The 22,119-nt window shown below is 35.9% G+C and overlaps 1 protein-coding gene across 2 annotated transcripts; it reads left to right on the top strand.

Annotated features, from left to right (window-relative positions):
- Positions 1 to 625: 625 nt before the first annotated feature.
- ZNF148 (zinc finger protein 148) lies at positions 626 to 21,695 on the top strand. Of its 2 annotated transcripts, XM_066553462.1 has the most exons (6): positions 626 to 955; positions 2,160 to 2,285; positions 5,333 to 5,456; positions 6,121 to 6,204; positions 12,099 to 12,217; positions 12,559 to 21,695. In XM_066553462.1, the coding sequence occupies exons 1-6, from the start codon at positions 626 to 628 to the stop codon at positions 14,146 to 14,148; spliced, it is 2,373 nt and encodes a 790-aa protein (XP_066409559.1). In that variant the 3' UTR covers positions 14,149 to 21,695. The 2 variants fall into 2 exon arrangements, with proteins under 2 accessions (XP_066409559.1, XP_066409560.1); XM_066553463.1 differs by lacking the exon at positions 2,160 to 2,285.
- The last annotated feature ends 424 nt before the right edge of the window (positions 21,696 to 22,119 follow it).

Raw genomic sequence — 22,119 nt, 5'->3', positions numbered from 1 at the left:
TGTCCTTTTTATGTTGTGGCCCCAGAGCTGGATCTAACACTGCAGGTGGGGTCGCAGGAGAGTGGAGTGGAGGGGCACAATCACCTCCCCCAACTGCTGCTTTGGATGCAGCCCAGGTTTCTCTCACTTGTGGATATTAAGGTGTTCCAGGAGCAACAGTGCCCTGGGGTAACAGCGGTGGAAGGGCACTGGAAGGACAAGGAAGTAGGGAGAACAGGACCAGTATGAAAGAGGTGTCTGTAAAAGACAGTCAAAATGGAAAAAGAGAACAGAGCAAAGAGGGCATACAGAAAAAAAATAAAAGTTTTCTAAGGAATGAGAAGGAAGAATTAGCCCTCATTTAATTACCATACTTTTGCCAGAAGTCAGGAGCATGATTTGAAACCTTTTATTGGAAAGTGTTCAGTTGTGTGCACACAGATGTGCAAAAGGAGAGTCTTTTGACATTCCTTGAAGATATCCAACTCTTGGTTCTTGCTCAGTATCAATTTTAGGACTGCATGTGTGTTTGTTGAGTACTGACTTGAGTTCGTATAAAATGTATTTAAGTAAAAAATTTTAAGCAAGCGCACCAATTGTAGATGTTTACTATTAAAACTTTCTTTGTAGGTAATTGCACTTAAGAATGAACATTGAAGACAAGCTGGGAGGATTATTTCTTAAATGTGGTGGCATAGACCAGATGCAGTCATCCAGGGCTATGGTAGGGATGGGTGCAGTATCTGACCAGTCTGGAGTATCGAGAGAACGGCAAGAGGCAGTGCTTCAAGATCGGACTATGCCGCACCAAGAAATTCTTGCAACAGATGAAGTGTTACAGGAAAGTGAACTTCGACAGCAAGAGATGATTTCACATGATGAACTCATGGTCCATGAGGAGACGGTAAAAAATGATGATGAAATGGATGCACAAGATAGACTTCCTCAAGGGCTGCAGTATGCTGTTAATGTCCCTGTAAGCAATTTCTTTGTGAAATATTGGAGAGATTACTAGGAAGCTTGATCTGGTAGTCTAATCCTACTCTGGCAAGAATCTATTAATTGCTTGTTTGGATTTTGATTATCAAAATATTTATGTCATTTGCCTCTGGCTGTGGATAAATTTTGCCAATTAAGTATAATCTTTAAGTATCTGTTTTATAAATATTTTATAAGCAGGCTGTTACCATAGAACTAAAGTGTTAAAATGTGCTCCTTTAAGGATATTTAATGTTCAGGGGTAACTGCAAAGCGGAATAAATAGCGTTATTAGAAGGTGCATAGTGTTTATGCTGTTCATAGTACTGTTTAGTTGCTTTTGCTATAGGAAGCATCTTGTATGTTTTTAAGGTATGTGGACGCTTAGCAATTGCATTCACACTGCAGGTTGGACTGTGACACTTCATACATGACCATAAATATGCCCCTCCACGGAATCTCATAGAAGGCATACCTTGGCTTTCCCAGAGAGCATAGAGATGACTTCCTTTGGAAAACAGAGCATCTGTCTGTAATGCAGCACACCATCACTGTTACCCTTCAAACATAAAGGACAGTCACCAGGACTATAAAAGTAGAGAGCCTTACACATGAAGAATAATCTTCAGAAACACAGCACTGTTAAAACACTACTCTGTTAGCTGTAGATCAGGTGGCTCAGGTGTTAGAAAAATGTGAGAGTATCATGGTCTTCATTAAAGTTCACATTAGATTGAGATTTTTTTTAATTTTTTTTTTTTTTCAAAAACTTCATTGGAACTGGTCTTTTTTTTTTTCTCTTAAAAATACTTCTGTATTAAATATATAATAAACTATTCCGTTAAATCTTATATTGACAACAGCACGGACTAAAGTAAAATAGGTATGAAAAACTGAATGGTTTTACAGATGGAAGTGATTTTAATATATGAACTGATCTCAAAATCACCACAGGTCAGGAAAAAAGACCTTGGGAGATGAATGAAAGGATACATCAAAATGTTACTGAGGAAATTAACTGTGCCCTTTTTATTTAAGATACATATTAATTCTTTCACTTAAATTTCTGAAAGATTGAAGCCAGAAGATAATTCCCTTAGGAAAAGGTTTTCTGTTTCAGCAGTTTGTCATCTTCTAAAATTGAAAAATTGCTTTTCTGTAGTGAGAACCTTACCTGAAACTGGCACTTGGTATCTTAACAGATCAGTGTAAAGCAAGAAATTACCTTTACTGATGCATCTGAACAACAGAAACGAGACAAAAAACAAATACGAGAGCCAGTAGATTTGCAGAAAAAGAAGAAAAGAAAACAGCGTTCACCAGCAAAAGTAAGACATTGATTTGGCAAAACCAAGATTAAAAGGACCTGAAGATTTGGTTGACTATGACTAATTTCATTAGCATTTGAACTAGTTAGGCTGGAAATTGTTTGTTTGCTCAGTAAAGATGCAGTTCTGAAGTTCACCAGAGACCCAAAACAAAACTGATATAACAGTGTTTTTCTTTGAACTCCTTTTAGCAACATGAACTCTTGACATATTTTAACATCTGTCTCTCCAGGCAGTTCTCTCTCCAAATATTTTTTTTAAATTATGAGTCAGTAGCTTTGTAGACCATTTATAAATCATTACTCTGTATCTATCTAATAATAGTTGTGCTTTTCTGTGAGCCTGATAATTTTACATGCTTCACGCATAGTAGTGAAAAGTTTTTAAAAAGAAAACTAAAATGGTAGTTTTGAAAATTCTAAAAAGCTTACTAATATATATAAAATAATTTACTGGTAGGGAAAATTCCTGTGGTCATAATCATCTTCATATATGTATTTATTTATATCAAAAGGTTCTTACCCTAGCTGCTGGTTTGTTACTTAAAAATTTGTTTTGTAGATCCATTCATGAGGACTATGTATCCCTGTATGTCTGAAAACAATTTTCTTCTGTTGAGAAGCACTTCAGATAAAAGCAGAATCATTTCACCTCATGAGGTAGCAGTGTTACATCTTCTAGTAATTCCCCAAATCAGTATTAATCTTCAGACTTAAAATAGAACATGTGCAGGCTGCTCTGATAGAAGTAAATCAGTCATATGTTATCACACAGCAGCATTAAAATAAGCCTACTCAGAAATCAACCCAGACTGTTTGTACATTAAAGGAAAACTCACCGTAATACAAAGAAAATCTCCCAAACCTCCTTTTTGTTGCCCTGGGAGCAGGACCTTCCAGTCCTCCTCAAAGCAGTGTCAAATAAGGTTGCACCTGTAGTATTCTTGGAAAGCTGAGAAATTGCTTCAGATTGGGTGTGGAAGCAAGTTCCAAATGCTGTGCATTTTTTTGTCACTTCTCCCTGTGAGAGAAAAAGGAGATCTAGGTTGAGTACATCCAGAGATCACTTCCATGGAAACATGGCAAGGTAGAAGAGGTGTGTGCTCCTCTTTCTACAGACGTGTACTTGCATGCTTCCTTTTTATCTCCCAGTCTGCCAGGATTAGTCTTTTGAGATGACAAAAGATTGAAAAATGATCAGGAGAATTGTTAAATAGGTTCTTTTTCAGTCTCTCTTCCCCTTTTTCAGACCTGTCAGAATAGAAAGGCAGAGTAGAAAAAAGCCTAAGGACCGACCTAGGTGAGAACCTACTGCAGTTTCAGTATTTCCAGAGTAGTGGGGTTGATTTTCCATCCAAACAAGCAGCTGGAACTCTGACAAATGGAAGTCAGTTAACATTCTGAAACGTTCTAAATTCTGTTTTCTATCAATGCAGTAGTCAGGTAAGGAAGAAGTCATCAGGTGTCATGACTCCTGTCTCCTGTTCCCTCTCCCACGCAGACACACACACGTGCACACACGGACACACACGCACGCGCACACACTCACACGCACAAGCTTTTTTGTTGCTTTGGTTAGGGAAGCTGCTCTGACAAAGCTAACTCTCATCATTTAAGAGGGTGGTAGATTAAGTAGAAGAGCCCAGGTTTAGAATAACCATGAAATTAAGTGTATTTTCTGCACAATTATTTTAAAATTTCAGTATAATATCTGAAAAGCATTTCATAACATGTATTTAAATTTGTTTTAAAGACGCAGTCGGCTTCATCAGCTGGGTAATGTTACAGAACAGAGTCTTTACAATTGTCTCTCTCTGTGACTGGAGCTGTAACACACCAATCTTACAAACGTATGAATGTGCTTGTCCTTCAGAGTGAATGCACAAGAATTTGTTAGTCTGAGACTTTCACCCTTGTTTTGACGCAGGAGAATTAAAAATTAAGTAGATCCTACAGTATTTGCTGCTATTTCAGAGATACTGCTTCAGTTATTGACTCTCTCTTTCTCATCACTGTCATTATCATAAAACCTAAAATGCTGTAGCTAATCAAACTGCAGATGTGTTTTCCCAGCATACTTTTATTTTTTTTTAATAAGAAGGGACTAAACTGTATTATTTAAGATTCCTTAAGCTCTTCTTTATAGTTGTGTTTGCAGTTAAGCAAGATTTTATAAATGTAATTTGTTTACTGATTTGCTTATTGTCTTGCCAGAGATAGTAGAGATTTTGGGTTTTGGTTTAGTTTTCTATTTTTATTCTTTTTGACAAATTAGAGAAAACCTGTGATTAGCTTTATTGAATAAAGTAGATGTGGTGCATTTTTAAAATTTAAGTTTTTTAAATTTTATATGAAAATAGCGGCTTTGTTTGACAGCAAAGCAATTGAGTATGGCAAGTTGAAGTCATCAAGGAGATGCTTTAATATGTATATTAAGTGAGCAATACTTTATTGAGTGAAAAACCTGAAAGGGGAGAAGAATAATACTGTTCTCTTGGTTGTTTGGCTTTGGGATTTTGGTTTTTTAAATACAATTTTACCTTTGAGACTACTGGTTTTATATAGATGTAGATAATATATATGACTATTCTGGCTAAGCTTTAATGACTTTTAGCAAACATTTAAGAGTTGTGATTTGATATAAAGAATTTAACCATTCGCTTTTTCTTTAAAATACGATTGTCCATGGTTTAGTGCCCAGGAGTCGTTTGATTACTTTGCATCCTTTCCAACAGACGGACAAAATAAACAGTAGTGTATAAAGTGACTCAGCTGTGCCTAGGGAAGCTCTAAGCTGATTTTCCATGAGCTGCCTTTGTCTCCGTCCTGTTGAAATATCTCTTAATGCACAACGAGACACAAGTTGGATTGGACTGCAATTGGAAATGTGTTTTAGAAGCTTAACGCATAGTTTTGTAGAAATCAGCATTGTTTTACCTGAAATATTTACATTTTCTGCATCGAAAAAATTAATGTTTTTTTTTTTTGTAGTTAATAAGACATCTTTAGAGGGTAGTGTGAGAACAAATTTTACTCTTTTTAAAATAGATCCTTACAATAAATGAGGATGGATCACTTGGTCTGAAAACCCACAAATCTCATGTTTGTGAGCATTGCAATGCTGCCTTTAGAACCAACTACCATTTACAGAGACATGTCTTCATTCATACAGGTACTGCTTGACTTCAAATTTGTCTTTTCTACTATATAAAGAGTTGTTTACTTATGTTAAAAATGTTTTCAGCTCTATGCGAATTTCAGTTTTAAGAGTGTAGCTAACTTGGCATCTAAGCTTAGAGATTCCATGCACCAAAGTGTCAAAAGAATATCAGAAAAAAAAATATCAACATTTATTTAATAAACTGAAGAGCTAACTGTTTACAAGGTTTCTTTTCTTTCTTTATCAGAAAGTAATGGGTTGACTTGTAGCCTAAGTGCCAAAAATTGACCCCTTTGTAAAATGTGCTGCGGCTGCTTATTTGCCTGATGAGGTATCTCTGTGTTTGGAGAAGTGAAAAAGGTACTTACTGTTATAATAGCTTGCCAGTATCCTGAATGCAGTCTATGCCAGCATCCTGATTGATCTTGCACTTGAGGAAATTACAGCCATTCCAGATCACTCTTCTGTGCTAGTCTTAATGTGACTCTTAGGATCATGGAGAGAGCTCTGCAGTTCATGTACCTAGTAAGGCAAATGTTTTTTGGTATCAGGGTATTTTTGGAATTCGCTCAGATGCTGGTGTTTTTAATAGACATTTTAATATTCCTCGAAAATAGTTATCAGAAACAACAGTGTGTAGTTATTAACTTATGGATGTGGAATTATATTGTTCAAGGTGAAAAACCATTTCAGTGCAGTCAGTGCGACATGCGTTTCATACAGAAGTACCTGCTACAGAGGCATGAGAAGATTCATACTGGTGAGTATAGTGCCTTGAGTATCTTTACTGGCGTGCTTAAAAATGTTTCCCCACTCAGGCAAGGTTTCTGGTAATAAATATGCAGCCAAAAACCCTGTCGTAGTTTGTTTTAATTTAAAACATGTTACAAAGTTATAAAGCTTTTTAAAAGAAATTAGTTTTGTGCTTTCAACTTGTTCCACTTTCCTTTGGCTGTAAAATGAGTGTGAAGTCCAGTAAGCGGATCTGAAAGTAGTTTTCTATAAATAACCCCAGAGCAGCAAATCCTGAAGTTTGTACATTCATAAAAGTCAAAGTTCGTTAAGCAGTTTTGTCTTTTGTTGTATCAAGTTAATTCAGACAAGGGGGACTTCCAAATTACATTTCCATAGATTTATTTGTTTGTTTGTCTGTTTGTTTGTATTTGAATTTGATGGAAAAGTGCCAGGACTAAAATGGCCAAAATGCCTAACCCCAAAGGTATTAGTATCAGCTTTTCTTTCCACTTTTTTTCTTCTTTTAGGTTTAATTCAGAACTGTTCTAAAAAGAAGAGTCTTAGTTTAAAAATATGCAGTGTAGGTCAAATAAGGCCCGAAGCTTTAAACCAAAGCAAGTTAAAGTTTATATATGTTTATTTTTTTTTTTACCTTGTTGCACCACACAGAACCACATTCTTTAACAGGTTTGGTTTCATTGGGTTTTTGGCATTTTGGTGCATGGCCTTTCAATCCCTCTTTAAATATTTTGTAATATGGTCCCTTTTGGACTAGATGCCAATTTCTCAGCCTCTTTTTCAGAAAAGCAGAGCTGGTGAATGTGCACAGTGTTTCTTGGCTGTAGCATTTAAATGGATATGAAAGCTACTAACACGCAGTGCAGTGTGTGCATGTGTAAGGGTTGAGAGGGAGAAAAAACTCTGCAAAATGAATTTTCAGAGCAGTGTACAGGGAGTTACATGCACAAATGCCCTGTTGTTTATGGGATTTTTGTATCCTAGGTTGCCATGAGTCCAGACTAAGTAGGTTTCCTTCAGCCAGTCAGCCACAGAAGAGTCTTCCATTCTTCTGTCCAGTGTCTTTGTTCTGCTCCTAGCCTTTCCTCTGGCTCTGAATTGGTGAACCATGCTGCCTCCACTTTGTGTAGATACTTATTCTGAAAAGAATGCTCATTCAGTCTCTTCCATCTATCTGCCCTCCAGCCCCCCCCAAAAAGGCAAAAATTTGAGTGCAGTCTTCACATTTTTTAGAAGATTTTTCTTTTTTTTTTTTTCAAATGAGGATTATTCCCTGTACGTGGCTTTGAAAATGAGAGTCTGGGCAATATAGTTAATTAACACTTGACTGCAAATATTTTATAAATTGATTTAATTATCTTTTAAAATTTAGCTTCTAGCCCTAATGAGAAATCTGTGTTGATTCTAAGCTTTGGAGGGAGGGGGGTGGATGTGGTGGGATTGTAGGTTTTTATGCCAGCTCTTTCATATGCTAGTCTTTGTTTAGCAGAGAAAAAGGTACCATTTAACTAATTAACCATATCTGACTTTTTTTAGATAACTGTGTTTCCTCCTTTCCTCAGCATCCTGAGCTATAGTTTGGTTGTTTCTCAGAAAATAGAAGACAGTTTAAATTGTGTTTAAATTGTTGAATCATGGATGTTTTCCTAGGTGATAGTAATGATTAGGAGAAAACATTTAAAACCCAGCTTCCAGGAGTGGCAGATTTTTTTTCTGAAGGCTGTTTAGTCAACAAGAATTTAGCTAGAGTTTAATTTTTGGCTTCACCCAGTTATAGTATAGCTAATTGGCACTCTGTGCTTTCACCTCTATATGACAGTGCTCACTACTGGCCCTTAGCTGTTTGTGCAGTTGCTCTGTCGTTCAGGGCTGCATAACTAAACCCATCCAGAAAACTTGAATTTTCAACTTGATTCTCTAATGAGAAGGTGAGCAGTGGGTCTGTCTTTACTTTGATGAAAGTAAAGATCTGTTTGTATTATTCATACCCTTTAAAAAAAAAGTTTCTTAACGTTATTCAATACTTTTTTATTTTCCATTTTCATCTCCGTGAATGACCACTTTTAGCACCAGCTTTTGGACAGTGTTCAAAATGCTGATGTGGAACAGGAAAGCTCTTACTCTTTTAAAGATTTTTGTCAAATTTTCTAGTTTATTTTAGACCAACCAATGAGAGTAGTAACAGGTAGAAGCCCCATTTTGTGCCTCTTACAAGCCCCCAATTTACAGGTGCCTCAGCTATTTCCAGTCTGATTTGACTTAGTTCTCTGAACCACTCCTTCAAAGGAAGTGTTGTGAGGGAGTTAGGAAGCAATCAATGAACAGCCTTAGTCTGTGTAAATAATTAAACAGTTGCATCTAAAAGCAGACATTGCATTAGTACAAAATTTGCTTATAATTGTGTGTAGAGGAGGGCAGCAGTGTTGGAACCCTGCTGCTAAACTTGTCCCTAATGATACAGAAAATTGCTATTTTAGTTGTAAGAGAGGGAAGAGTCACTGGTATGCAAATATTTTCAGTTTACGAGGTTAGAGAAGATGCTGAATGTTCTTTTTTTTTTTTCCTTTCAAATATGTCTGCTTACTTTTTGCTTAGAGATGTTTCTATATACCTTACCCACTCATATGTTCATGTGTCCTAATTGTGTAAGCCACCCTACTTTCCATTTTAAACACAAAAACTAAGATTACATTAAAAAGAATAAAGCACCATTGGGGCTAACAATTTAAGTGCCTTATTCAGTCATGCTGCTTTTTTATAGCCTTCTTTAGTATTTTATAATTTGGTTTTTTTTCTGTTTAGACTTTAAAATGCCTGGCTTTATAATTGTCACAGCCTTCATACACATAATATTTGTACTATACTGGATGAGTAGTTCTATGGCTTGGTTTTAATAGATTGCAAACACAGACACAACGCATGAGCTGTTTTCGTAAATAATGCATTAATTGTTGTATTGTATTTTTAAATTTTGAGGTTTTTTATACATCTGATTGTTTCCCAATGACCAAGACATTTCAAAAAAATGTGTCCTGGATTCTCCCTGCATTATCAAAAGGCTGTTATTAATGGTCTCCTCCATTTGCAATAGATCCTGTCTGAAAAGTACAACAAAATTGTGGAAGGCATCTGAAGTTTTAGGCTTCTGCTAGGATGAAATTATTATTGGAAGCCTATCTTCATATTAATTTTTAATCTTTTCCTAAAATTATCTTCCATATGAAGATTAAAGCCAAAATGAAATATGGTGTCAGTTTCACAAAGGTTTTCTTAATCTTACTTTCAGAGTGTTCTGGAATTCTACTGAAAAATATGATTTTCTGTACTGTGCTGAGTTAACTCCAGGGCAGTGTCCCAAATTCTTCTCCCTGTTAAGGCATGGCCAGCAGTGCATTTGTTTGTGCCCTGAAAGTCTCCAAAATAGCTGGTGACTGTAATCCACCTAAAATCCACAGGCCCCTGTTTGACCCTGTTTAAGCCTTGAAATGGGGATAGGTAGCTGCAGAATCTTCTGCTAGCGAATAGTCAGCTTGAGTAAGAAAATGTTAAGGAACTCGGTGTGCATTCATTTACAGAAATGAGTGCATGGCTGCAGGTAAGTGTGTTAATGAAGAGTTCTGCATTTCCTGGGATTGCAGGATGGCTCCTTAGAGGGCTGTTCAAGGCCAGAACAGGACTCAGCTCTCTTGCTTTAAGGCTCAGGATAGTTTTCAACCTAAACAGCCACTCCATTCTCTAAAATAAATCTAAGGTAGTATGAAAGCAAGCTTTGAAACAATGTAAGGAGAGCTGTTTGAAGGTGCAATTAAAAAAAAAAAAAAAACCACAAAGTAGAATAGTGGAGCAAAGGGAAAGAAAACAGTAAATAGAAAGGACTAAGTAGTAGTCTTCAGGAATGGAAGAGTTCCCATGTATGAAACAAGAGCAATGAGCTCTAAATGTCCTCCCTCCTCATCCTGAAAATGGAAGGCAGGGATTGGAATTTGATTCAGAAAGTCTGAACAGGCTTGTTGGGAGTAAGGCATTGTAGTTTTGAGGGTGCCTCACAAATAAAGAGAACATGAAGAATGAATCTGGAGTTTGAAAGTGAAGAAATAGGCCAGAAGGGAGGATTTGCTTATAGGCAGGATGAGAGGGAATGATATGATAGGTGTTTATAACTTACAAGGGATGTTGAAAAAGTGCAAAATTTTATGGTGCTTATTAATAAGCAAGAAATGGTAAAGTTCTTTAAGTCAAGTGAAAGAAGAGAATGCTGGGGTTGTGAGCCTGTAGAAGAAGAACTGATGAAACCTGAGAGATCTGAGGAGAGGAGATAATTTGATTTAGGAGAGAATAAATTGGAATAATTTCATCCGAGAAAGGGATTGGCTGAGAAGCCACATGGAGAGGTAAGAATTAATAATTTGAAATAGGATATAGGCTTACAAAGAGAGAGATTTAGAAATTGCATGGAATTAAGGAAGTTGAAACTCTGGGCATTAGTGATCTGACTAGGAGCACATGTGTGGGTGATCCAGATATTTTCCATTCTATTCTCTATAAGTACTGGAACCTTATTTTCAGGTACTGTATTCCCATATGAAGAAGGATGTGGATAAATTTCTCTCTTGGAAATGGAAAATACGAACATTTCTCTAAATGGAAAATACAAACTCTATCAACATTTTAAATAATAAAATCTATTAATTTAAAGTTTTAAACTCTAACAATTAATCGTTGGTAATTCAACAGTTCGTAATATAATTAGTAAGAATAAAACTACTTCAGAAAATAGCAATAGTCTGCATATTTCTGGAAACAAGACATAAATGGTTCATATCCCAAAAATCAGTGCAGTGCAGTACCCAGAACAAAGAGGGTCTTGACAGATGCTGCCAAGACAATCCCTGACCTCTATGTCAGTCCAAAAGATTTCATAGTAAATACTAAGAGATCACTGTTGTTCAGGCTGAGTTCTAGTAAATAATAGTGAACTTCTATAAAAGCAGAACTAACTTTTCAATGCATTTGAAATTTTTAGGTTTTGTCAGAGAAACCTAGGAAAAAATATGAGAGAGAAGATGTAAGGCAAAAGTTAAAAGAAATAAAAATAGTTACTCCCTGCTCAGAAAGTATTGTTGCAGAGTTTCTTTGTGAGGAAAAATAAGGGGAACTGAAGATGAATTCAGGGCAGTGCATATTGTCTCAATGACTATTTCCTGAAAGTAAAGAAAAAAAACCCAGAAACCAAAACTAGCTAACACAACAATCAAAATGAGAAACCTGTAAGTTTGCAAATGCTGGTTCTGTTACAGAGGTTTCTTGGGTTTTGACTTAATTAAAACATTTTTTAAAATTAGTTCTTAGAAAAAAAAATGGGTTTCAGCCAAAATAGTAGGACTTTTTCAAAGCAGTTCTCTCAATTCTACATGCAAATAAGGGGAAAAAATGGAAAAATAGAGAGCACCCTCCAAAATGTTACCTTTGAAGTTCGGAAATGCATTAATTCTCTTCTAGTAAGGATGGGTTTGAGGTAATGACTTGGTGAGAGGCTTGAGGTATTTTTATACAGTTGTCTGCTCTAAAAAATGCATACTGTAGCAACAATTCTGGAAGACCATCTTTGCAGTTCTTAATTTGTTAGGTGTAAGACATACCTGCACCTGCATTAGAAAGAGGAGTAAGGATTTAGTGTTAAAATTAGGGTTTTTTTTTTAGCATAAAAGCTTAAAGTAATTTGAGGCATCAGCAACTGCATATTGAAAAAATAGTGTAAGCAAGCCCTGTGTTGTTTTTAAATAGCAATAGACTAAATCCTCTTACTGTTTCTAGTAGAGAATGTAGTATTTGACCTGGTAATTTTATGGAAAAATGTTGATTTGTTCTTTTAGATTAAGATTGCTATGTGTTTTTTATCAGGTGAAAAGCCATTTCGTTGTGATGAATGTGGTATGAGGTTTATTCAGAAGTATCACATGGAAAGGCACAAAAGAACTCACAGTGGAGAGAAGCCTTACCAGTGTGAATATTGTTTGCAGGTAAGATGAATTGGTGAAATCTTCTGTGCTTTAAAGCCAAAACACTGGTCAATTCCCCAGTATTGCAGATGGGCTTTCTCCTTTTTATTGAAATAAATGTATAATGAATGTTTTTTCAGTCAAGATGGGCTATCTTGGTGGTGCAGAGTCACAGCTGGCTGTCGTTGATTTTATTGACTGTATGCTCTTGTTTGACACTTCATTAGAAATTGGTCAAGTGGGTGAATCATCAAGTAAATTCGTTGGAATGAAAGGCTTCTTTTCTTTCTGCTAACATATTTCTTTTTGCAAAATAATAATATAATAATAATAATAATAATAATCACCTTAATATTTTCCAGTATTTCTCCAGGACTGATCGTGTGCTGAAACACAAACGTATGTGCCATGAGAACCGCGAGAAGAAACCCAACAGAAGTGCCACCAAAGTTGGCTTTTTGCCATCGGAGGAAGATTCCGGTTTCTCTACGCCTCTGAAAGACAGCTCCTTGCCAAAGAAGAAAAGGCAGAAAACAGAGAAAACAAAATCTGGGGATAAGGAAAGTTCAGATAAATCAGAACACAAGAAGGACAAAAATGACTATTTGCCTTTGTACTCTTCTAGTACTAAAGTAAAAGATGAATATATGGTAGCGGAATATGCTGTTGAGATGCCACATTCTTCAGTCGGTGGATCGCACTTAGAGGAAGCCAATTCTGGAGAAATACACCCACCGAAGCTGGTTCTCAAAAAGGTCAACAAGAGGAGTCTAAAGCAGCCACTTGAGCAAAGTCAAACCATTTCACCTTTATCTACATATGAAGACAGCAAGGTTTCGAAGTACACCTTCGATCTTGTGGATAAGCAAAGTTTACTGGACTCTGAAGGTAATGCTGACATTGATCAAGTCGACACATTACAGGAAGGGCCCAGTAAACCTGTACACAGCAGCACTAATTATGATGATGCAATGCAATTTTTGAAGAAAAAGAGGTATCTACAAGCAGCTAGTAACAACAGTCGAGAATATGCCTTGAATGTAAGTACCATAGCATCTCAACCTTCAGTAACGCAGGCAGCTGTGGCCAGTGTCATTGATGAAACTGCTACAGCCTCAATACTGGACACACAGGCACTGAATGTTGAAATTAAAGGTAACCATGACAAAAATGTCATTCCAGATGAGGTACTGCAAACTCTGTTAGATCATTATTCACACAAGGCTAATGGACAGCATGAGATCTCTTTCAGCGTGGCTGACACAGAAGTGACCTCTAGTATATCCATCAATTCTGCTGAAGTATCTGAGGTGACCCCATCTGAGACAGTTGGAACAAGCTCTCAAGCTTCCTCATCAGATAAAGCTAGTATGTTACAAGAATATTCAAAGTTTTTACAGCAAGCTTTGGACAGAACTAGCCAAAATGATGCCTATTTGAACAACCCGAGCCTTAATTTTGTGACTGATAACCAGACACTTACAACCCAGCCAGCATTTCCTTCCATGGAGAAGGTCTACACATCTATACCTGTCAATAGCTTTCGGTCGGGGATGAACTCTCCATTAAGAACAACTCCAGACAAGTCTCACTTTGGACTAATGGTTGGTGATTCTCAGCACCCTTTTCCCTTTTCAGGTGATGAGGCAAATCATTCTTCTTCCTCCTCTACACAGGACTTCTTGGATCAAGTAACTTCTCAGAAGAAAGCAGAGGCACAGTCTGTTCATCAAGCATATCAAATTAGCTCCTTTGAGCAGCCCTTTAGAGCTCAGTACCATGGGGCAAGAGCTGGAATATCCTCTCAGTTTAGCACTGCCAATGGACAGGTGAACCTTCGGGGACCAGGGACAAGTGCTGATTTCCCAGAATTTCCCTTGGTGAATGTAAATGATAGCAGAGCTGGGATGACTTCTTCACCTGATGCCACAACGGGCCAGACTTTTGGCTAAGAAATCTTTGTAAATAATACTGGCACTTTAGAACACATTTGTCAAAAGGGGGTTGCTCTGTATAAGATGGAGTTCTGTACAGCTTTTAAGAGCGCTATGTTAAAACAGAAGTAAGCTGATATTAGCAAGACCAATAACTGCTTCTTTTTTCTGTTTTTCTTTTTTAAAAAAAATTGTTTGTTAGCCATCAGTCATTGAACTGCCTGATGTTGGTGCCCCTATCAAAGGCAGTTTATTATTCACTTGTTTGAATCCAGAAAATATTTTACCTTCTATGAAATTTTAAAATAAACAAAATCCCCAGGTAAGACTTTCCCCCATGATTGTTTCCTTGCTGGTTTCCTTGTATGCTTTGGGAGGACAGTTTTTTGTCTGATGCTATTCACAATGTCATTTCTAAGCTTGTCAGCATAGTTGTTGCTCTTCAGCAGGGAATCAACGTGTACTAAACACACAGAATAAGCAAGTAAGTTTTGGAAGTCAAACAAATATGCTTTAAAAGAAAGCATTTTCTAGAAAAATCTTCAGTTTCTCTCAAAAATAATTTTAGACCATGTGCCCTTTATTTCTGCTTTACATTATCTTGAGTTGTGTTTGGAGGGAAAGAAAGTGAATTCTGATAGACTAACTCTACTATTTAAAAGTCTAATTAATTTAAAATACTTTAAACACTTTTTTAAGCAAAATGCCTAACTGCTAAAGCCTTTACTTCATTCCAGAAGTAATGTGTATTTCTTTGTACAGCTGAATCTAGATGTAACTTTTTAATGACTTTTTCATATGCAGAAACCAAGATTTTGAAGTTTTAGTTAAAATACTCTGTAGATGACATTCCCAATTGCAAAATGCTTACACAAACAGTGTATTCCAAGATTTAAAAGCTTAATTGTACCTTACCGTACATACTCATAACGATTAACATAGAGCACTTAGCCAACTTTATAGTTTTTGATTTCTCAAAAAATAAAACCATTTTTAGATGTTTAGGTTTGATACGGTTGCATCATTTTCATCTCATACAGCAGCTCCAGTAATTCTTTTCCATATACTTGAGATTGGGTATTTTTAGCTTCTGTAAAAACTGTTTTAATTCTCTGTCTAGAATTTTGACAATTCTAATTATTAATTTTATTGAAGTATCCCTGAAAGCTGAAGAAGTGGGCATTCAAATTCCCTATTTTTTAGTGTTTGCTTAGTAAAAGTCACTACAATTTTACCAACTCAAACTGGTGAATGATGCTAGTGAGCGGCATTTCTTTTTCCAGCCTAGGAGAGTGATCAGAAGTTTTCATTGCATTTCACAGTATAAATAAACTACAAAGTTTATCCCTGTACCATGAATATGTTTTTTTGAATAGTACTTTGTCTTGAAGTATACAGTATGGTACGATAAGTAGTTCTGTGTGCATTTTTAAGGTGGTAAGATTTTGAGTAGCCTAACTATTGTGTAGTTTAAGTTAACAAGTTTCAGATTTTTGAACTGTATGTTCATTCTATTTGCACCTTCCCTAAAGGGACACTGTCTGGTAGTTCAAGGCAGTTTAAGCCTCATGTAGGCTGATTAACCAGGGAAAAACACACACACACACACACACACACACACACACACACACACACACACACACACACATACACACACATACACATATAGGTAGGTGTGTGTGTATGGTGGTTTTTAAAATAGGATTTCATCCAGGTTTTTACAGCACTGTTGCTAGCTAGTGTCTCTCAGATAAAGCCATCAGGTAGGAGAAAAGGCTGCATCTCAAGGGGCTAAAATATATCCTGTCTTTTAAGAAAGGACTTTAACAGGACCCAGAACATTTCCCACCTCTTACCAAAGCAGTAGCAATATTTTTCTGAATTTTCGTTACCAGGAAACAGATCCCAGTTTGTCGTTTCCCTTATGGGAGCACTACTACAGCACTAACTTCACTTGGTACACTTGAGGGAGAAAGGGTATTTATTATCCATAGCCTGCTTCTTCTATTGGCAAGAATACAGTTTATATAAACTAATTTCTTAATACTTTTGTATAAGAAAGCAGGCTCTTTTGATTTGTTGACCCTGTGTGTAATACAGTAAGGCATTTCAGCATGCTATGACCTACCAGTAATTTTGTCTGAATATTTGGCCACGACTTGAAAAGAGTGGTCATCAAGGGAGAAGAGTAAATTCCTTATGGATTATTAATGATACATGTAAAGAAATTTCTTTGAAAGAATATTTTTAAACTGATTCGTGGTCTCTCTGGTTTTTTTTTCCTTTATGGTCAGTTTGGTTTTTTGACTTTCCATTGTGTGTTGCACAGAAATAACATAAAGGGTCCCTATATCCCAGGAAACCACCTCTTGTAAGGCATACTTTGTTTTCAGTGTCCATTTCCATGACATCCTAGCTTGTGGTGCCTGAATAATACAGTGTTGGCACTTTTGTTCCTATGCCCTGAAATGTTGCAAGGAGATGGCAATTGTACTATTTGTTAAATATAGCAAGGAACAAAAGAGAAAAAAAAAAAAAGGCTGGGTTATTACTGTGTAACTGCACTGCTGTGGGCCCATAGGGAGGTAAGAGGAATGAAGCCTCCTTTTCCCTAAGGGGACTGACTCAGCTTTATTTAAAAAAAGTTGCTGCATTGACACTGTGGTGTGAGAATGTGATTGAGGACTCGGAGGGAGTGGCTGTGCCATGCCACTGTCACACTCGGGAATCTCTCCGAGGGTGTGTGAGGGAGCAGGCTGTGCGCAGACTGAAGGAACCTGCTCTTCCCTGCAGCCAAACAGGGATCCCCAGAGGAACTGCTGTTCCTTCCATCCCAGCTCATTCCCTAGCCTGCTGCTGAGCCATTCCAGCTGCACTCTGTGCCTTAGGACAGGCTGGCAAGTCCCCTAAGCCACAGGGACTGTCTTGTAGGGTTCTTCCATGTGTACAATTAATGCAGTGGTGTGAGTAGTTGATCTGCTGATGCTTGAAGCTTTCTGCACTGGAGGAGTTAGCCAAATGTACTGCTGTGATTTCCTGAGTACATCCCCTTCTATCCTGGAACAAGTGTTTATGTAGTTCTGGGAGGTTTAGCTCTGTAAAAGGCTCATGCTTTTTTAATAATGGCATTATTTAAAAGCGTTTTTCACTGCTCACGTTTTGCTGCTTTTAATCTGCTGCAGATGCACACTCTTCATATTGATCTGGTCATTTTTGTTAGTTTTCTGTGTATGTGTGGAAAAAAGCAGCTTTGGTTGTCTGTTCTGTTCTTATGCTGTCAGTATAAGGCTGGGGTGAGCGTGGAGATTCCCCTGAGCTAACAGCAGCCATTCCTACCCGAACTTATGTGAGCACCAGATATGTGTGTGTGTGTAAGGTGGAATTTTTGGGGATATCTACTAGTGATAGCGCAATGATAATTTTGAAAAAGAAGAAATTGATGACATTTATTACCAAGCTCTCTCTCTCTCTCTACATATATATATATATACAAATTACATATATATATATACACACATGCACTTATTAATAGGCCATATTTTGGTCCTAAATTACTTGACAGTGTCCCTTTTAGCATGAATCTTTTGATATGTTTTGCCATTAATATAACAGACAATGAAGGAATCAGCTTGTAATGGTATACTAATAGGCATTTGCATTTTCTTAATTTGATTTGAGAATGAATTAATCATAAATGACAAGTTTTGGGGAGAAGGATTAACCATGTGTATTACTGTATGTTGGTTTACAAATAACAGCATAAACAATTTAAATTGGATGATAAAAGAACCATGTTTATGATCTTGTGTCTCCTAGTGTTGTCTTTAGGAAAGTTGTGTTTCAAGAAAAAAATAGGACAAGAAAGTATTCATGTGGAATAACACTTGTATTATTTTTATATTGTACTTGTTGGTTTTTTTGGATGATGGGAGCTTTTCATTGTTAATTGAGAAGTACAGTAAAATCTTGCTAATTCGCTGACCTCTAAACAGAGCATCTGACAGGTTTCTCCATCCCTCATGGTCCTTTCCCACCTCTCTGCAATGGTCTAAAAAGTACTGTAGCAAGGTCTCACACAATAATACTGTACTACTTCACCCAAGTATACTACAGCATCTCTATTAGTATACTAGGAGGTAGAAGGAGTATTGAAAACTAAATTGCAGTTGTCAAAATAAATTAACAAAGTACTTTTTGTGATGTGACATCCTTGCTTTTGTTGCCTGCTTCTTCACCGTTTTCAAAATTGTAATTTGTAAAGGGTTTCTAAGGCATTGCTGCAAATTATTGGGGTTCTACTGTAACTTTTGGAGTTTATTCCAAAGTATTCGTGTTCTCCTATGAAAACTTTCCACCTGAACAGATATGTTGTATTCCATGCTTGATCAGGATATTTTTATAGAATTTGTATCATGTCTAGTAACTATTTGAAATGAACCAGAATATTTGGATGAATGAACTCTGAATTTTGCAGCATTGGATTACATTATGTATGTATATTTGCTAACTAAATTTTCTTGGCTTTGAGAGCTTTGATTTTTATTCTTTGTTTGCTTGTTTTAATACCATTACAAATCACAGGGAAAATCCTGATGCTCCTGGGAATCCGTTTGGAAATGTTAACAGGCAGAAATATGTTTATGCAGTCGGTACCAGTACACATGTGAACTTTCAAATTACATGGTTGGTACTGAAGCAAATGAATAATTTTACAGTTTCCTAGAGTTAAATGTCTTATTAAAATGAAACCTTGTAACTTTGAAAGTTCATTGGACTTAGGGTAATGCATGTTTATGTTAGGCATGTAATGCATTTAGCTGAAACTCACTTTGCAAAGGACAAGCACTAAGAAAGTATTACTGCTAATGAAAAGACATGTCTTTAATTTGAAATTTTACCTTCTGTTCAAGTTCAAATTGCTTTGTGTCAGGGAAATAAATTTATAGTCGCTTTTGCTCTACTCAAATACAAAACCTTCTGTTTCCTTTTTAAAATTACATCTTTTGGTAGGAAACACAAACTGAGGCAAGCAAACATTTCTAAGAGTTGTTTCTTGCTTTCCTTAATCCAATGGATGGAAAGGTAATATTGTGTAAACAACATTATTTTATTTTTTTATGCAATATCATGCTGTAAATATGATTTATCAAATAAGGATGTACCTATGATTGAATCTTTGATTCTGCACAGCTAGAGTTTATATATAAATATAAATGTGTCTTGACAATCAAGGACTTATGTCAGTCTTCCTTTATGACATTTCTTATTGTTATGCATTCCATTTGTTTGACTTGAGTATTTGTATTGTCTGTAAAGTATGTAATGTTTTTATAGCTTGTTTAAAAACAAACAGAAAAGCCTGTAAATATGAACTGATCACAGTACTGCTCTGTTAGAAGGCATATGATGATGTACTGTTTGTAAGCAATAATACATGACAGTGCTAACTTGACAAGTAGCATAAGGATAAGTTCCAAAAATACCTTTGGGAGTCAGTAGCCTTGTTTGAGTTAATGAATATTCTTAATCATTTTTTTATAAATAAATTCAGATGTCCTCCTGCTGGAATACAAACCATTGTTTACAGAGCACAATTTCAGTCACAGAGAGGACAGTGTTTAGATCTATGGCTTCGTCCCCTTTGAGTGAGAAATGAATGGCTTGGCTGAACTTCTGCGAGACGAGGAAGACTGCTGAGGTTGAGTAGCGGTGTCTCTAAAGGATCAGAGATACTATTCTGCTTCTGTGCTGATTCCTGCCACTTCCTCTACATTAATTTGGAGTCTTTAAGACCTGATATTGAACTGATGAGGCTTGGGCCACCCATAGAAAGGAATAGTTCTCTTCTTATTTCATATGCAGATAAACAGTGAACTTTTGAGTCACCTCTTCCTTTGAGTTGCATATTTTTCAAATTATGAGCTATGAGATGATGAGATGGGTTTATTCTGATAAACTAGATGTCAAACTTATAGTTTGAATTGAATAGGTATTAGACTGTACAGAGCAGCATATCAATTTGAACAGTCATCACTGCTTTAGAACCTCCCTCCCCAATTTATAAATGTATATGACCTACATTTTATAGAAAAAGAAATGTTTTTAAATGCTAGTCATTTATATAATATGTGCTTTGAAGGATTTGCTAGTCCACTTCTGTCACTTTTAGTACACTGGTATCTTTTATATGTAATGTATGCTTTTTATTATTATAATTATTATTATAATTATTATTATTGTAGACATTTCAGTAGGAGGAATTTTGCAACAGTATGAGGGGTTGAAATTTTCATGTCAGAAATGAATTATACTGGACTTTGTCTGTGTAGTCTTGTCTTTCTTTAAATACTGTCTGGAAGGGAACTTGGTATTCAATAAAGCAAGTGACTTCCTTTTATTTTGAAGGCATACTATATAGTGCTGAATTGGATCTGAAAATATAATGGATTTGAAGATAGAGAAATTAGTAAAAAATCTAGTGTACAGAAGAAATTGTCTAATGAAAAACCTGATGATATATATAGTGAAACACTGTTACAGTGAATTTCTGATATAGTGCTATTTTCCTGGAGTCCATATGCCTTCTTTGTATTTCAGTTAATAAAAAATGATAATTTGTATAGATAAATTTAGGATAATAGGTTTATTTCAGTCATTATACAGTATTTCTTTATCCTACAACATCTATTCCGTCCCTTTATTATCAGACAAAAGACCATAGTCTGAATTCCATCGGTTGGAGTATGTATATATAGGTGAGAGATGGTTTTATAGGAACCTGGAAAGTATGAATTTACATATTCCTTATGTTTCTGACAGAAATCAGTACGAGTCTTTCATTATTCCTGTGAAATGAGGAATTTCCTGATACCAAGAAGAGAGTGAGAGTGTGTGTGTGTGTGTGGGGGTCCATGGAAGATGTTTGGGTCTTAAGGCCAAAATGATAAAAGTCTAAAAGGACTTAATGTAGCTCAACACATGACTTACATTTAATATGTAAAAGAAACATTTAAATTTCATAACTCACAAAAAGACAAAAATAATTTTGCAGGGAACAAAACTATTTGGATAGCAGGCTTGACCAAATGATTTTTTTTTGGTTAAACTTGATATATTTTAAATGATTCTATTTCTGCCTTTATTTCTGCCCTAAAAGCAACTTAAAATATTTTGGGAGTTACTCTTCCTGTTCATTTGACTGTGAGTGTAATTTATATCATGGTTTACAAAATGTGGCATGAAGGATTGGATTGTTTTATCTGTATAATACAATGAAAGTTTGCTTTTTTTTTACATAATCATGGTGAATGGTATTGTATTCTTAGACTGATTTATTCATTAAGTGACTTAATGAGTTTCATCACTTTTGACGTTATTGTTTTCTTATGGTTAACTTAGTCTTTTTGGGTTTATAATACCCTTCTATGTATTGTGATACTAAGGGAAGTTATGTTTTTGCTTTATTTTTAATTAAACTAATAGTTTGATAATTTATATTTGCAAATGATGCATTTTAAATGTGGTCACTTGCTGTTTGAAAAATAAAAATATAGAATACTGTTTTATGAATAGACTTAGCAGTATTTTTCATGTTAGATAATTTCAAACAAAATCTGCTTTCTTAATGAGACAGATGAAGGCATGTAAAGATACATATTGTTGTGCAAGAACTGAAGTGGATACTTTTCAACAATTAAATGAAATATTTAAGTATTTTATTTGAAACACACAAAACTTATTTGGGTTTTCTTCTCCTTTGGATCTCATTGCCTCCTTTGATTATAGAAAACAGAATATCTGACCTTAACTCCAATCCTAGTTGTCTGAGAATCCACTGAAACCACTTTAATAGAAACACCTAGTGTTAGACCAGCTTTCCTTTTGTGATTTTTGTTTGCACTGGAGTGAGTTTGTACAGTGCCAGCAGCTCCTCATGTACATGAGAATCAGGACTTTGTTTTAATCTCTCTTGTAAGAAGGGTGAACTCA

This window comes from Molothrus aeneus, chromosome 7 (assembly GCF_037042795.1).
Source record: "Molothrus aeneus isolate 106 chromosome 7, BPBGC_Maene_1.0, whole genome shotgun sequence".
NCBI classification, from domain to species: Eukaryota; Metazoa; Chordata; class Aves; order Passeriformes; family Icteridae; genus Molothrus; species Molothrus aeneus.
Note: the sequence above shows the minus strand (reverse complement) of the source record. Positions and strands in the feature narration are given on the sequence as shown.